The sequence below is a fragment of the Eupeodes corollae genome, chromosome 2, assembly GCF_945859685.1.
Source record: "Eupeodes corollae chromosome 2, idEupCoro1.1, whole genome shotgun sequence".
NCBI classification, from domain to species: domain Eukaryota; kingdom Metazoa; phylum Arthropoda; class Insecta; order Diptera; family Syrphidae; genus Eupeodes; species Eupeodes corollae.
This window is the reverse complement of record NC_079148.1, coordinates 85,071,405-85,089,138: the sequence shown is the minus strand read 5'-3', so window position 1 is coordinate 85,089,138 and position 17,734 is coordinate 85,071,405. Positions and strand designations below refer to the sequence as shown.

Sequence of the window (17,734 nt, the reverse complement as noted above, 5' to 3'; positions counted from 1 at the left end):
ATGGGCAAACAAGATCAGCCGTAGTTCAAACGATGACTGGCATTTATACTCGACCTACAGCAAAATTGACAGTCTTGGACGTTAACGAAGCATGGAATGTGCCCTCATCGAATCTTGTTAATACAGAACCATCTTTATTACATTTAACGTTGCGAGAGTGAAAATAATACAACACACTCTTTGCGCAACCTGGTTTTTGATTTAACTTCTACAATCTCCTCAACACGTTTTCAGTATTCCCAGCGCTGCCTGTAAACCGTCAATAAACTTAAGGTTCATGTTCCAAAAATAGTATAGTTTTTATATTTGTACAAAACTTTGGGTATTGCTTATATATTTAATTTTCACTTCATTTCATATTTAATGTACGAAAAGTGTAATTTTTTCATTTAGACTGCAGAGGCGTATCCTTACTTCGTTTCGATTGTTTTTATGGTACACAACAAAATTATATATTTAGTCTTTTCGAATCTAATAAATCAATAATGCAATTCATATATGCTTTTTTATTTATGGACAATTGATTAATACACATTCTATACAAAATACAATAATACTTCATTAGTATTTTGTCTTGTCTCAAATCGCCAGCGAACAACAAGAAATACAACTAAATTTTCAGAGAATTCATTCTTTTAAATATTCTCATATGTTTATAGAACACAATAACGCGAATACATACTTTAATGTACTTTAATTGCATTGACCGAATTCAGGCCCATACCTAAAAAAAAACAGAATATTATTAGACGGTTTACTTAATTAATTTTTTTAATTTAATTAACCCTTATGGTATAATCCCAGCTGCCTGTGGAAAGAGCTGTTCCATCTGGAGAAACTTGAAGACACGACACTTTATTTTCATGTCCATACAATAAACAAACTCGTTCAGCCTTCAATGTGTCCCAAATGTTAACAGTGTAGTCATTGTAGCCAGCGAATAAAATTCTTCCACTCACTGAAAAATCAACCGAATTAGCTCCGAATATAATGCTTTCTTTCGAAAACATTGCAACTTCTTTGTCTGCTCTCATATCAAATAGACGGCACTGAAATTTAAAATGTGAAAATGCTTTATTTTTATTTAATATAATGATATAAACTAATTTAAAACGCCAAAATGCAAACAAAAGCTCTCAATCCTCTTAATTTGTAGTAGTGTAATGGATGAACATGTAAGTAGGAGTAGATTGCCCTAGGTAAACTATTTTATATGGAGAATCAACTTAAGAAAATTGCTCTCTTCGGCCCCACAAACTGATGTCAAAGGAATGTCTTAAGTAAAATTTAATTAAAATATTTTTGTTTGGTAATTTTCAATTCTCTCAAGAACTAGAAGACATAAAATCATCTAGTTTTCAGTTTTTGATCAAAAACAAATAAGAGCAAACAATTCTAAAAAAACACTAGTAGATAATCTTGAAGTTTTGAAAAATAACACTTCAAACCTTTTTTTACACAAATTTTGAGTTTAAAACAAAATTCTTCAAAAACTATGCATAATTTTGACTTGATTTAAAATCAAGCTAATAGACAAAAGTTTTGGCTTTAAAAAAATGTATCTTCATTTATTTGTTTTCATTTAAAGGTAATTTAAGGTTTGTTTTAAAAGACTGACCTTGAAGTGCGTCAGAGTAGCTACGTAAAGAAAAAAATTGCGAAGCACCAACAAGCCTCGGATACGGAAGAATTTACTGTTGACAAACACGCGCAGCCGAACAATTAGAAGAGCTCTAGGACGCTATAAAGCAGATATCGAACTAAAGACTATCCGTATCAAGGCTAAAATCAGCAACATTAGCACCACACCACAACACAAACAACAATCATCTACAGGGACGAACGGGGTAGAGCCATGTCATTTTGGCATCCTTTCTTAATCCGTCCGTTAGTGCAGGATTGACATGAAGAATTCCGGCTGCTACATAAAGGTTGGAAACAACTTAACAAAATCTTTCGATGGCTTTAGACAAGCTAATGCGCTATCATGCAATTTTTTTAACATCGTCTTTAAAAGAATAGTACAGAGCTCCCACGTCAACACTAGAGGCAAACCGAAGTAAAAAGATTTTTTCTTATTTTTTGATGTATTACTCATTTTTAATTTTTTAATGAAGCGTACACATATAAGAAGACATCACATTAAAGTATGCGCCCGTGGCGGAAGGGGTTGGTGGATGTGTGTACTCTGAACGACTGAAATTAAGTCCCCCATTCTGCCTTGCCAATCATTGTAGAGTGCTTCAGGGGAAACTTTTGGCGATAAAAGAAGAATTGTCCTAGCTTAAAGAAATCGTGACATCAACACTTGATATCCGTATTTTCTCTAATCTCTATAATAGTCCATAACTGTCGATCATCGCTAATGGACACAATAGTTTAATATTCACCTTTGCTGAGCGACTGGCCAAAGAGACATTCCAGGTAACTATAAGGCAGTTGAACTCGCCAGGAATGGTACAGTACAACAAATTCTACCACGTTTGGCATACCAATCTCTATTTGTGTATTGTATTGCTAATGCATCTGGCCTACACAACGAGGAAGAGTTCTTCACCTTCTCTGTACATGCCTTGCACTAGCTCAAAAACGCAAGAATTACCTAGGAGAATTCTTCTATAGCGATCTAAATCATATTAGCATAATCAGCATCTCACGTTTCGTAAGGGACTCATACTGATATCATTTGCTATCACAATGGGCCATTACAGGAATAGCAATATTTAATTTTATAAAGACTTTTCGGCATTTATATTTTCTTTAACAACTTTTATGACTTATCGTTTCAATCTAAATTTTTTCCTCGAAAAGGTATAAACTTGGGCTGTTTGTTTATTTTTAGCAAAATACTGGATTTTACAATTGTTTGAATTGAACTCATGTCCTTGTTTCAGTCTTAAGATATCAACATTTTAGCAAATCACATTTTTTTCCCTAAGCTAATATTTTAACTTTGGGTAATTTTCGTATAGATAATGCCTAATAAGCATAACGTTTTACTTTTTTTTTTTAAAGCAAAGTAATAATAATAAAAGACAATTTTTGGAAAAGAGCAAACATTAAACGATGCTTCAAGCTCCAAAAGCTAGGAAAAAAGGCTGCCAAGATTTGGAAACAAACCTTAAATTTTTTATTATGTTAGGGGCGGTCATTATTATGAACCTATGTATGTATGTTGTATGTGGTCGTCCTAAAAGTTTCTGCTCATATTAGTACTAAGGTTTTTATATACAAAGACACTAGGAGAAAAAAATATTTTTCCATTAAAGAAAAAGCGAAAAGATTAAGTTTATTAAGTTATATTTAGTAACTACGAGATAGACTTGAATTTCAAAAAGCGACTATTCAAGTTTAAATTTAACTGACAATAATCGGTTTAACAAAAATGCACTGTCGTTATGTTAATATTTAGAAGAATTTTTTAAAAGCATAAAAATTTTCAAAAGCTCAATTGAGACTCTCAGCAAATGATGTACTTCTAACCAATCTCCAATTTAAAAGAAACTCTTATCTATTGTGTAACTTTTAACTGCGCGATAAGAACAACATCTATCAACCAAGTATTCATGGTTTTCGCACAACTTGGATTGAAGGCGAATGGAAGAACAGGTTTAATGAACTAAAAATAGTGTCTAAACTTACGTGTTGCATAGTGAAAGAAGCTTGAACATAGGCTATCTACTGCTCATCCTTTTTGTTGGCTTGGGAAAATAAAAATCTTTTTTTAGGTGAACAACATTTCTAAAAAAAACAATTTCTTCAATAAATATTGCAAATTATCCTATGTTTTCATTACATAAACATTAAACAACCTTTTTTTTTTAAAACGTCTATAATCTTAAATGATAACACGTTTCCCGAACGCACACGTTTATCATTTTTTATTATGGCTCGCCGAAAAGCAATGTCTAAAGATCTTGTAAATTTATTGTTCATTTGCTGTAAAGTAAATAGTAAAAAAATTATATGAAAGCGGAAAAGATTCGGGAAGAAAATATTACGTTACTTCAGCTGCCATAACGTTCCGTTTTATGTCGTAGAGTTGACTCAAATGTGGTCTAGAAAATGTAGAGACGTAATCTCAAAGTAGAAATTGTTGACAACCTTGAAAAAAAAAAAATAGAATGCTAGATTGAGGTGAGAAAGAAGTTGAGGTAGATTGGTGTTTGACATTTTTAATTGAGTGGTTTTAAACGAGATGTGATAGTTATTAAAAGTATAAACAATGTTACACGTAAAATTTAAGTTTGAATGGTCCTTTGGGAGATAGTTTTAAGAATTTGCGAAAGTATTTCGAATTTAAAAGGAACTTAAAAAGTAAGAGATTTTACATTATTCAGAAATCGTGCACATCTTGTTTCACAAAAACATAATTGAGTCCTGAGATTTTTTTATAGGTACAATTTTATTTATTTAACAAAAATGGGAAAATAGAAATCTGGAATTGGTTAATACTTTTTTATTATAGAGTACATACATGTAATGTATATGCTTTAGTTTTTTAAATATTTTTTGGGGTCAGATCGTGATATAGCAACTAATTTGTTGGTGGTTACTTAAATCATTTATGGCAAATAATGTATTGGGACTTTTTTGTCTTTTGCTTTTAAATTCCAACAGCATATCATCGGAGAGAATCACAAACAAAATTAGCGCGTGGGAGAGGAAAAGCTATGGAAACGCCATGGAAATAAGCCGAAAACATTTTAAGAAGAGGTTGTTGCAAAAAATCCGAGATCTTTGTACACCGTATTACGATAGGGACCATGAGTGTTGAATACTAGTATACCAGTCTTACGAATTTTCCTTCTGTGGAGGTTTCACACTGACCTATCAAGATTTAAAGTGGTGTCAGTGTCAATATAACCTGATTAAAAAAAAAAAGAAACACTGTATGGTCAAACCTGTAAATAAACCGTTCGATATTATTGTTCGTGCATTTGTTCACTTATATAGGTAAGCAAATTTAATACTGTTGAACTAACTAACTTAAATTTAAATTCTAGCCATAAAATCCAACAGAATAATTTGAGTGGGTCTCAATTCTCAAACCCATATGTATGAATTCACTTAAGATTGATTTGTATTGAACTTACAGTGCCATCATCTGATCCTGTGGCTATAGCATCCCCACTTGGATGGAATTTAACACTATTAACATCGGATTGATGCCCTTCAAATGATTGCACAACGTGCCCAGAACGCATATCCCATATGAAAGCCATGCGATCGCAACTCTAAAAATATTTTATTTTATTTGTTGAAAATAAAGTAACTAAATAAACATTACCCCAGAAACAAATGTATTTCCTGTTTCATTTGGTGCTAAATCGATTGCCATCACATCTCCTGAGTGGCCATGGAAACTTTGTAGCAACTGCCCCGACTCTACATCCCACAATGCACAAGTTGAATCACCACTCCCGGTAAGGATCTGTTGATCTGAATTCGGATAAATACAACACGACATATAGCTGGTGTGCGTACCAACGGTTCTTTTTTTCGCAGCCATATCTTCGTCAGAGGTAACAGGGTAAACAGTTACTTTGTTATCAAGACCTCTGAAATGATAATGTTTGTAGAAGTAATTTAGTTGGATTTTTCAATATTTTATTGAACTAACAGTATCCATAAAAAAAACTATAAGACATTCGAACTTCGTTATTAAAAAATGAATGGTTACACTATGATTACAATTGTTTCATTTTCTCCAAAGTCCCAAATTATAATTAAAACTTTTGAATTTTTGTATTTTTGACATTAACATTAACATTGTTAACATTAACATTATTAACATAAACATTAACATTAACATTAACATTAACATTAACATTAACATTAACATTAACATTAACATTAACATTAACATGCATTCATGAGGAAATCCAACAAATCAGAACAAAAAATGCGGAGCTTACAACTAAACTCGAGGATATCGAAGATCAATGCAAATCTCTTAAACGAGTAGTAGATTTTCTATCTAAAAAAAAAATCCTAAAAAATCTCATCGTTTAGCTTCGTAAACATCCAAACATTGATCATCGTGAAGAAGTCTAAAAGTTGTTTACATTTCTTGTGCCAAAGAATCAAAGTCCTTAAACTCAATGTGTGTACTACCGTAAAATTACCAAAGTTGCAATATTTTGGTGAAAGCTTATTCGAAAGATTATGTGCATGAAACGCTTCAAAACCCAAGCAAACTAAAAGGTACGGGCATGTTAATTCCCAGAGACTTTCCATTAGAAAATAAATAAAACATTGGTGGCGGCAGGGAAAAGCTTCAACTGGTGCAGAGAGAAGGGGCTTCTTTCTGACAGGTCAGATGCCTGCGAGATTCTCGTTGAATTGTATGCAGGATTCAGTCTGTCAAATAAATAGCTTTTACGGTGCACAAATACCTGCATCGATATTCAATGGAATCGGGGAAAACAAAGAGATAGTAATGCCAACGTAAATAGTGAACCGCCAAAAAATATGCAACGAAATTTAAACTTAGATTCTACCATTGCATAATTACCAATGGAAGAGACACCGGGCAGATCCTGCTCTAGATGGCGACATTTATTGTTCATAAGTCGCTAGTATTGCACTGCGAGTTATTTAAAAATTGTATCGGTCTATCAAATACAACACCTAGTTTTACAGATTTGGTTCTTATGGGAAATTTATTCACAATTTGTTATGGTCGAGGAAGATAACTTTTTTCTTTTTATTTGGAATAAAAAACAACAACCAAGCTGTTTAGGTACATATGTCTGTTGAAGTGGCATACAAAGTATGAATTGAATATACATAAGTAAAGGTAGGTTTGGGTTAATGGTAATTACGTAATTAGTAATACTATAAAGGTTGTTTAGGTTAATGTTATTTAGGTAATTAAATTAGTAATATGTACTAATGAAGGTTAGTAGGTACATATGTATGTAGGTACATATGCAAACATATGTATGTATAATGTAAGTTGGAGGCGTACCTATTAGATTTTTTAACTATTTTAGTATTTTGGCCGATTCTTTGCTTTAAAACTGTCGATTGAAGAAAAAAAGATATAATCATCCATTTTGGATCATGTTACCATTTACCAGTGCACTGTGCGTACAAATATAACATACAAATTTCTTCACGCATTGTTAAAGTTTTTTATAAACATTTTAGTTTTACCAATTATTTTTCTATTTTGTTTTTGCTTGTACGTATTTTTTTGCTTTAGTTTGACGGTTGTTGTTTTGACTTTTAGCAGGTGAAGATATTTTTTTCTTATTAACCCTTTTTGCCTTATTTTTATAATTTTGTGTTGCACCAACCTTGAACACGACATACATAATTAAATTTATCGAAGTGTTGTTTTAATTAAATGAAATTAACAAAGGTATCTATAGAAGTTTTGAAAGTTAGCCTACTTTCGACAAAATATTTATCTAGCTACCAAATTGACAAAGGTATCTATAAAAGTTTTGAAAGTTAAGCTACTTTCAGCAAAATATTTATCTACCTACCATCTTACTTACCTTTTGTAAATCTCAATATCAACAGACAAACTTCATGCAACATGTATGTAAACAAATCATACAAACTGCAGCGCTTGTGACATCGAGATAACTTTACAATAATTCAATCAACATGTATTTTCTTGATTAAAGGTATGCCAGGTAATTATTTTATAGCTGAATAGAATACATTTTTTTTCTCTCCCGTTTCCGCTTCTAGTTCTCGCTACGCGTGTGCTTCTTTATTCAACCAACGCATTTTTAAGCATAGAAAAAAACCCGATGTTCACCGACTGACGCACTACACTTGATATTCATTTTCAAAGACTAAACAAAAATTCAACCGTTCTGTATCGGAAAAAAGACAAATGTAACCCGTCTCTAATGGATTTAACGGACATTTTCCATTATTTTCGGCAGATGAAGTTTAACTAGCAAGTAAATTGCGCAGTGGAATAATTTTTGGCAGAAAGTTACTGTAATTTTAGTTAAGTGGCACGAGTATCCTATATGGAGTAGGTAAATTAGATTTTGTTCTAAAATACAGTTTACAAGCTAATTGCAGTGCAAGGTGTATAAATAAAAGTGTGATGAAAAAAATTGTTAATTGAAGATAAGAAGTTAATTTACGTTGAATTGGAAGTGATTTGTGAAAAGTGGTTGGATTTCACTCCAATTATTATTGTAATACATATAAATTATGTGTATGAACTGTTTGAATATCCACTTGTGTATAGCGGGTGTTGGAGAGTACACCAGTAAGTTTCAAATGGCATTTCCTTGCAACGCGAAAATTCGTCTTTGTTAATTGGATAGTAGTGGTTTCGTTGTAAATTAACCAGCAAATAGTCTGATGATGGAACGATGCAAGTGAAATTTCCGTTGTTGAAGGTTGGGACTGCGAGCACCTTATATAACTTAAATTCTTCGTTGTATAGCAAAGGTAGGGTAATTTCCATTATAATATTGCTGCCAGTTACCCTTCCTCTCAAAATTAAGGTTTTATATAGTTGTAGGATTGATTCTCTCTAGGAATCATCAATGTCCAGGGGATGTTTTCATGAATTTTTGTTAGTTCGTTTTTAAATTGTTGCACTGTAAGGATAAGTGGATGAATCCTTCCAATGTGTGTTGAGAGCAACATCTCGAGTAATATGTTTTGAGTCGACTTATAATTTATCATTATAAGGATGGCATTTAGATCTGCTGAGGAAAACAATTTCAGGTTTTCGTACCTTTTTGTTTCGTTTGAAAGTTTAGAAACAATTGTACTTAATAGCTGGATTTCTTTCTGGTTTTCTAATTGTTCCTTCTTAAAAATGTTAACAGTTGACTCAATAATCGTCGTTTGATTTTTCATTAGGTCTGTTATCTGTTTTTCATTTTCGTTTACCGTTGCAATTGTCTCCTCATACTTGTCAGCGAATCTTTGATCAAGTATTCCGAAAAGTTCGATGGTCACCGTTCCAATATCAAATGGTGACCGTTTTTGTCTTCTTGCCGAGTCCTAATTAGCATGAAGAAGGATTTCGTTGTTGAGTTTGATTTGTTGAAGTTGATGTTTGAATTGAATCAACGTTTTGTCACATAATGTTGATTTGACTTAAACCAGGTCTGTTGATGCACAAAATAATTCCATTGAGTTAATTAATTTTGTGAACGTTTCGTACTCGTTCCAATAATTACTCATGTTGAAAAACACAATCATTTTCCAAGAACTAGAAATTTAATTGGCTTGTCCCACATCTTCGAAATAAATTCCTGGCTGACTTTCAAATGGTGTGATTTCGACCTCATGCTGACGAGTTGTGGGGAAGGAAGTAGTCAAGCTCAGCACTCCGAATAGTATGAATAGCCAAAGGAATGGCTAAGCTATTCGCAACCGCTGAGCTACGGGTTCAATTATTAGATTCTTCAAAACTTATTAACACTCTCCAATTTTGCTTTTAGACCTTCCACTTATTTTATCGCAAGGTCTCCAGGAATAAATTTATCTTTCATAGCTTTTTTTGTTTTGTTCACTGTTCTGAATTTGTTTTGGCATCATCACAACAGGTGGTATATTTATTGTTAGGGAACTAATTTCTGCATGTTTTTGGTTTGTTTCACTAGTCGACTCTATTACCCGTGGGCATGATGGTTAGTGCGTTGGATTGTCATGCCACGGATACTGCCCATTACGAGGGATCGACGTATCCTCCAAGAGTAGTTTTTTAAGTACATCCTTTATTTTAGAAACAATCAACTTTAAATAATCACAAATAAATATAACATGTTAATTCTGAAAAAAAAACACTAAGGCCTACCTCTATTTATCAAATTCACATTCTTAATGAATGCTTATACATACATTTTTCAGTGGAGCATGAACGGTTTAAAAAAAAAAAAAAAAAAACATTTCAATAAACTCAGATATCCCATTTTATTTATTTTCAAAACAGATATTTGACAATTATATTTAAAAAAATAGTCTATTTTTTAAGGCGAACGAGGATATTTGTATGTGTTAAACTTATGACTAAAAGTAATAAATATATTTATATTATAAACCCTTTTTATAAGGGTTTATAATATAAATATATTTATATTATATATTAGAACACGCAAAAATGGTAATTTGTTTTCATAGTTTTTTTTGTCGATTCAGTGATGCCATACTTGATTTTGTTTTGGATTTTATTGAACATTTTTTTGTATAGTTATTTATAATTATAAGAAATGGAAATGAAACTTGCATATAACTAATCTGAAACCCACCCCAAATCCTAAAGTGTACGAAGCAGATAACATAGGTATCTCTCTGTTTGTTTGTTTTATCAAAAATCAGATGTGTAAAGTGAGAAAAAAAAACAAACTTAAGAAGGCAGGATTAGATCTGAAAGTTTACAATATTATGTGAACTAACAAATCTTCTAAGATTAATCTTGTCAGATTCGACATGTGTATGTAGTTTATTGTTCAACGTAGTCCTTATAATCGTTTCTTGTTTTAGTTTGAGTCCCTAAGTAACTTGTACGTTATTTATTTACTTACCCACAAGCAATAAAGTTTCCTGAAGGTGCATAGGCGCAAGCCATTACCCAAGTAGTTGGCATAGTGACAGCATGTTCTTTATTTGAGGTAAATGCGTCCCATACAATTAGCTTACCATCCTGTGAAGAAGAAACAATGTGTCTTTTATCTGGGCTCCACCCAGTACAGAGAACTTTAGCCTGATGGCCCTTTAAAACACGTCGGGGCTTGATGTTGACAAAAGGAATTCCATCGAGTCTTTCTGCCACTGTTGATACTATACAGAATACATATATTTTTTCTATTAAATTATATGTATTCATAGAATTAAAACATGTAGTTTTGATGTACACACATTTTTTCATCATCAATGTAAAACCAAAAAAAATTAATACTTACAATTAACATCATTCAATTTCTGCCGTTCTTCTTCCAATTTGGATTTTAAACCTTCTGCTTCTTTCAAAAGATGAGCCATTTTATCAGCCGAATTATTTATTTGTCCAAATTCGGTCATTTTTGAAAGTGAACATTGATTTAAAATTTAATGATAATTTTCCAAAAAGTTTCAACCAACAATCGATTGGTTTGTTTAATCCTTCACGAAACGATAAACGAATACAAACAAAAACAACTACTTTGACAAAAATAATATATGAGCAGAATCCACTGTAATCATCTGGTTTTGCATAAATAAACTAAACAGCTGATTTAAGAATTGACTACCTATGAGACCAGAATAATATCTGTCATTCTATTTTGCGTATTTAGCTCAAATGTCGATTTGTGTACAGCTTAAATCAATATATCGCACACGTTTACAGCTTATATCAATTTCTACGAATTGTTCATAGATTAATGACAATGTTCAAAAAGTATGAAAATGAGGACAACAATTTTCAAAGAAATTAACTTACCTTAAATGCATAAGTTTGTGCAACAAAACGTTTATAACGGAAAATGTATTAAATATGATTCAAAATGTGTTAATAATGACGGATATACATATAAAAAGTAGGAAAAGGTAGGATACGATTTGGTACTCTCATTTCGATCTATTATTAGAACCACTAAAACTTTCAACTTGACAACCCACGTTGGTTGGTAATTGTTGAATCCATTTTAATGAAGATGAATCACTTTACATATATGGAAAAGTAAGTATGATTATCAGTTATCACATAAGCCCAAAATATGATAATAATTTATTATTATAAGTTTAATATGGAGCTTAACTTTTATTTGAATAACGTAAGATAATATATATAGTAAACTCAATTAATTAACTTTTCATAGGAAGTTATTGTTACAGGTCTATTTGTCGAATAGAAAATATTGACATTTTTCGACGTTTCGAGTCCCAGCATCTATGTGAAATATTTTAAGATAGATTTATATGCAACTTAGAATAACTTTTTTGAGACTGGTAAGATTTTGAAGAAAATCAGTTGACATTCTTAACAACAAACAAAAATATAAAAAAAAACATTTACTTTTTTTTAAATATCCTTTTAAAAATTAAGGATATAACCATCAAACTAATTTGATCATAATATATTGTTTTCTACATTCAGTAAAATTGACAAAATCAGGAAACCTACAAAAAAAACGATAAAGATGGTTTTTGACTCATGTAATACGAGTGAAACGAAAGATTGACAAATTTCTATCTCACACAAACCATTGTTATTAAAACTATGTTACCGTTTTAAACAAATCGATGATGGGTACGTCTTTTTGAAATGTGTTTTCTCTGCAATTATGTATTTTAATACAATTGGTCTTGACAATTGGTGCTTTTAATGAATTAAAATCATAGATATTCACCCAAACTCTGTAAAATTTAAACCCTTCAATTCATTTACATCCAAAAAATTAAAAAATTAAAAAATTAAAAACTTAATAATAACTAAAATGATTGTGAAAAAAGAAACTATTTTCGATTTTGAAAGCAAGTATATTACATTTTCTTGCAAAAAGTGTTGCCAGTAATTACCACTCGATTGTTGCTTTCTTCACAAATTCGTGATACCTATTCAAAATACTTTGCATTTTAATAATGTTGCAACTGAGCAAATCCAAGCGAAAATAAAATTGACACATCCGTCGTGCATTTTGCTAATGGCAATACTAAAAATTCAAGAAACTAATGTACGTATATATTTGTTGGTTATGAATTACTCATTACAAAAATAAATTGTGCATGCAACTATAGTTTTCTATCTGAAGTGTTTTTTCTTAAGATGATAGTTGCGCAATTATAGTTAAAATTTTTGGATTGAAGTAAAAATTTTCGGTAAATAAATCTGCAATCGGTTAAAAGCAACGATTGGGAAAAAGCAGATGTGAAAATACAACCTATTACCCGTTATGTTTTTGTGGCTTCAAAAAAATTAAAGGGAACCGTGTACTAATTGTTATTAGATTTCACATATATTTATGGACCTAATGTCAGAATTCCAAATACAACAATGTAAATAAATTTTGTTGGAGGGCATAACGTTTTAAGTGTCATTGCTAAATGTGTGGCTGCAAGGAGGATTTAATTCTAGGTATGCGTAAAAAAACTTTTAATCTTTTCTTATCTGTGATATCTGTTAAATCTTTTGTTAATTATACATTTGTTTATGCCAAATCATCATGGCAATTTACACGATTAAACAGCACGTTCAAATGATAAAATTTAATTTTGAAAATGAGTGTTCGTTAACGCATACGCCTTTCACAGTGGACTCTTCCACGTTTGGTGGATACATTTGAGACGATCGGTTCTGTAAACAATCAGCCAACACACGTATGTTCAAACACCACAAGGTCACCGGAGAACATCGTTGCAGTCCGTGAAAGTGTAGAGCAGAACCCGAGACAGTATTTTTCTTGCCGTGCACAAGAACTCGGCCTTGCGCAGACTTCAACTTGTCGAATTTTACGTAGGGACTTGGGCCTACACCCGTACAAGATCCAACTGACCCAGGACTAATGGACTATTCTCGTGATAAAAAGATTTATGGGCTTTATTCTTAAGTTCAATGTTAGATTCAATACCTAAATTTAAAAGAAAATATAAGTATAATTAAACACGTATTTAGTTTATTTTTTTAAGAAATTGGCGATGAAGTTTCTAATGATTGTGTGCAGAATTCAACTCAATCTGTTCAGTTATTTTATTTTGAGCTAATAGAGCTTGTTTGGAACATGGCCAAATAACGTTCAGAACAAAAAAGGAAACAAAAGCTTTAAGTCCTGAACGTTTGGAGGTAACAGAAATACAAGTTTTTGTTTGAAAGTTCAGGACCTTAAATTTATAAACTGTTAAAATTATAAACTGTCTTTTTTAATTTGCTAATCGCTTGATTTTCCAGCTCCAAAAAATTGTTATTCTTTTTTAAAATTATATATTTATTTTATTAATTCAAATGATAATTTAACTATTAGTTAGTTACAAGTTACTCAATACTCAATCTAGTCACGACGGAAAAAAATTTGAAGTGAAAAAACCTTTCATAAGCTGTGGGTCAATAACCTTATTCAATGAGAAATCAATATACAAATCATAGAGAAATATTTTTACCAAGAGGACCGAACGATACCCGTCTTGCCTAAAATACCCTCAAATTTTCTTTGAGGTGAACTTTTTCAAATTTTGTATCGGTGAATACATGTGAGTGGTGGAAAAAGGCAGGGTGTCACATTGGACTACAAGAGCAATTTATGAAAGAAGATCCATCTTACGGACACCCAGCCCGGGAATTCTTCACCTCTTTTTCGGAAGTTGTCAATCTCATTAAACTTAAGAATGGAAATAATTCAGCTGGGCCGGATGGCATCTCTAACTTCATCCTTAAAAACTGCCTTCAACCGCACTGAAATTTCTCGTAGTGTTATTCAATAACTGCCTTAATAATGGATATTTCCCTAGTTCTTGGAAAATAGCCAGGTTAATCCCACTCCAAAAAAAAGTTACTGTATTGATACTCTAAACTACAGGCCGATCTCTTTGTTATCCAATCTGTGAAAGGTGGGCGCAAGACATTTTTGACAAACCACAAGTTTTCGTAAACCCCAAGTTTTAAATAAAACCTCTCGAAACCTAGTTGCAATTCAAAGTTGAACTAAACAAACCTTTTGAAAAATTCAGCGCTCAAATTAATGTAAACAAAACAGCTGATGGCTGTTGTCAAAACAAATATTTAATTATGAAATAAATTTGGTGGTTTTAAGTAATATTATTTATATAATTTCCTTACAAAATAAGAACTATTGCTCTTTGTTTTTTATTTACAGAATATGGAATATTTGCCAACCGGAATCGGGATTTACTATGGCTGCTGGCGTGATTACCTCCATAACGAGGAAGACTTGCTCATTGTTCGTAATGACGTTTCCAAGGGATGCGTCTTCCAACTCGTCGCAACAACTATGTTCGCCACTTTCGCTTTCTACCTGGAGAATGACTTTTCGGTAACTCCGTTCAATCCCAAGGGTTTGGGAGATATGAGAAAGGCGATAAGTTCATTTGTGTAGGAGAATAAATATGAAAGGAAATCTCTGGTGAAGGCTAAGTCGCAGCGAGCTAGGCAAATGTTCGCCAAAACATTCCACAATATGGAAGTCGTTGTTCCAGTGAATAAATCACAATAGTGGTCTATCGCCCCTTGATGGACAGCGATGCACACATCTAAAAGATCCTCAGTGCTTTGGACAAGCCAGGCGAGTGTGATTTTGGTACGAATCTGGAACTAGGAATTGACCTTTTCTGCTACGGCCACAAAATCTTTTATAATCTTCTCAACCAACTTCAAGAATTTTCAAAAAATTTAATCTTGAGAGAATACATACCATATAGAACATATTCATTGTGTGAAAGGAAGTGCTTGGATATTTTCATTATATCCGCATCCGAGACGGTGGGTGGTGACATACTTTAAATTTTTTAAATTCGTATGGAAATTTTAGTTAAACCACTCAATGACCGGATCTCATTCGTTCTTTACCTTCCTTTTTCAACTTGATAAATACCTACATAAGGCTAAAGTTTGTATCTTGCATTTCCAGATCCTTTAGTTCATTGCAAAGTATATCGAAAGTTCTGTGGCTCATTCTGAAATGTTTTTTTCGTCAATACAAAATTTGACAGCTGGTGTTAAATGTCAAATGAAAATGTGTGTATGTTCTCTGTTAACGATTTTCGGGTTTTCGATAACTTTTTGCCGGTTTTGGGTTTGGTGTGAAATGCCTATCAAGTTGACAAATTCATTTTAAGTATTAAAAGAGATAGCCAAACATCATAACCTATAAATTAATCGGAAATCATTCAGAGCGCTAAAAAAAGTTAAAAAAATACATTCGCATTTACACAAGATATAAAATATAGCCATACCTTTAAGTCTCAACTAAAGAATCTGAATATTTTGTCAAAAATACTCTAAATGAATAAATACTTCGTACGTATCATCCTACAAAACTCATTTGTTTAATATTATTGTTGTGTCGACGAATAGACGGAATTTCAACGACATTTGGTTTCTTTTTAGGCATACATAGATTTAACTACTGAGGTTTTAGGGGAAATGTCACAATTTTGATCGGAAATGACACGCATACTTAAACGAATTCATAAATCAGCTGTTCGCTTGTAAGCAAACCAAGATGGCTACCGATGATTTGTATCTTTATTAGAGTGTTTTTGATATTTTGTATACAAACCTAGCTAGCTGAATGTAATCTTAAAAAAAATTAGTCATTGTTCGTTGTTGCTACGTATCTTCTCTACATTTTAAAAGAAAATATATATAGAGAAAAGAGCGATAATCGAGAAAATAGAAGAAAAAATTTGGTACTCTATTAATTACATATCAATATTTATACCCGATTCCCACTGCATGTTTTAATTTGAAGTTTTTGAATTGAACTTAAAAAAAAACTATTTCGTGTTCAAGTGATTCTTGTGCATTAAAAAAATCGGCAGAATTAGAGTGGATGGACAACGCCCAAATCCAATAAAACAGTTTTCGTATTCTAAAACTAGAAGCTGTGTATAAGCTGGAAAGTTTAACTCATTTAGTAGTGATAGGGTAGTTGATGACATCATTTTATGTACATAAGTCTTTTCAAAAATACCTTTCTGTGTTCATCCTGCTTTTTAGTATATTCGCGCAGAGTGAAAACACTATTTTTTTCTTGCAGGTCCTATGCAGAAAATATATAGTTTTATTACAATTTTGCCTTATGGGAAACACATTTTTCGTGGTAGGTAGTAGCTATGTTTTCTTCTACCTTTAAGATAGATTCCTTTTATTAAAGTGAAAGCGAGACGAGTAGATTAAATTACAGTATCTAAAAGCAATTGGAACATGTTCTAAAAAAAGTATTATATCATCACTACTAGCTACTTTATGTTATTTTCTTTTAATTTACCCAAACAGTGACGTATATACCAACAAGAATTAGAATAAAGCTAATATATTCCAAGTTTATTATTTTTCGTGCGTTTTTGTTTTTTAACTACTACTGCAGAGTATGTCTAAAAGATGAACTTTTTTCATTCAATCCTATATGCATTCAATCGGATCCGCCCCTTGTGATAGCATTGTTTTATTGCTGACCACAGTTTTCTTATTTTATTGAGCATTCCACTTCCAGTTTTGAATTGCTTGCTCTTAATTAGTATTAGGTCATCGTTTGCGATTTCATGATGTTCTGTTATGTGTAATTTGTGTTCTTGTGTACTGATTAGTGAGTGGAAGAAGAAAAATATAAATTTTGTGTGCAACCTTTTTGTTTTTATTAAAAGTTACAATTAAGAAATACCTATAACATTACCATATAAAAGGAAAATAATTGTAATAGGTCACGAACAAATTTAAATACAAAAATATATGCATGACAAAACTATTCAGCACATAGCAATACACACATAATTTATATCAATTCGTGCATTCTGACAAAAAGGAATATTTAATGTCGTCACCAATTAAGGATAATGCTATTCAATTAAAACTGTGATAGTTAATGTTTTAAACAAGTCCGTTATTGTTAATTTAGCAACCGTGCGTGAATTGTAAATACAATAAGTATAAATAGTCAAATAGATATATGGATAGCATATTAGTCTAAAACCTACCTGTACAAATCACAGAATTATATTTTGTATGCTTCTAAAATATAAAAGATTGTAATCGTAAGTTTCATAAAATGTTTTTCAGTATTAAACCAATCGCTATTCTCCTCTTACC

The 17,734-nt window shown here is 31.8% G+C and overlaps 2 protein-coding genes and 1 long non-coding RNA gene across 8 annotated transcripts in view; 2 read left to right on the top strand and 1 right to left on the bottom strand.

Annotated features, from left to right (window-relative positions):
* Positions 1-486: 486 nt before the first annotated feature.
* Positions 487-11,124, bottom strand: LOC129947212 (guanine nucleotide-binding protein subunit beta-5). The gene is made up of 6 exons (XM_056057680.1): positions 10,899-11,124; positions 10,521-10,776; positions 5,291-5,561; positions 5,097-5,237; positions 786-1,049; positions 487-724 (listed from the first exon to the last, which is right to left on the bottom strand). The coding sequence occupies exons 1-6, from the start codon at positions 11,014-11,016 to the stop codon at positions 713-715; spliced, it is 1,062 nt and encodes a 353-aa protein (XP_055913655.1). The 5' UTR covers positions 11,017-11,124; the 3' UTR covers positions 487-712.
* LOC129947213 (uncharacterized) lies at positions 6,556-7,994 on the top strand. Its single transcript, XR_008781694.1, has 3 exons — positions 6,556-7,439; positions 7,534-7,640; positions 7,708-7,994. It is a non-coding gene; the product is annotated as an uncharacterized LOC129947213 (long non-coding RNA).
* Positions 11,125-16,212: 5,088 nt separating the features above from the next.
* The window catches only part of LOC129946136 (spectrin beta chain), a 42,143-nt gene continuing 40,621 nt past the window's right edge, over positions 16,213-17,734 (top strand). For 4 of the 6 annotated variants that reach the window (XM_056056193.1, XM_056056191.1, XM_056056192.1 and 1 more), the window contains exon 1: positions 16,680-16,748. The gene's annotated coding sequence lies outside the window, so the exon portion shown is untranslated. Of the gene's footprint in view, positions 16,336-16,373; positions 16,574-16,679; positions 16,749-17,734 lie in introns of those variants that run through there. The other 2 variants (XM_056056194.1, XM_056056190.1) reach the window with 2 other exon arrangements.

Bases quoted from the DNA above. Each gene is read 5' to 3' on its own strand.
- LOC129947212 (XM_056057680.1), bottom strand. From the start codon at position 11,016: ATGACCGAATTTGGACAAATAAATAATTCGGCTGATAAAATGGCTCAT. The intron at 10,777-10,898 runs GTAAGTATTAAT...TATTCTGTATAG, and splicing joins GAAATTGAATGATGTTAATT to TATCAACAGTGGCAGAAAGA. The intron at 5,562-10,520 runs GTAAGTAAATAA...TTATCATTTCAG, and splicing joins GGAAACTTTATTGCTTGTGG to AGGTCTTGATAACAAAGTAA.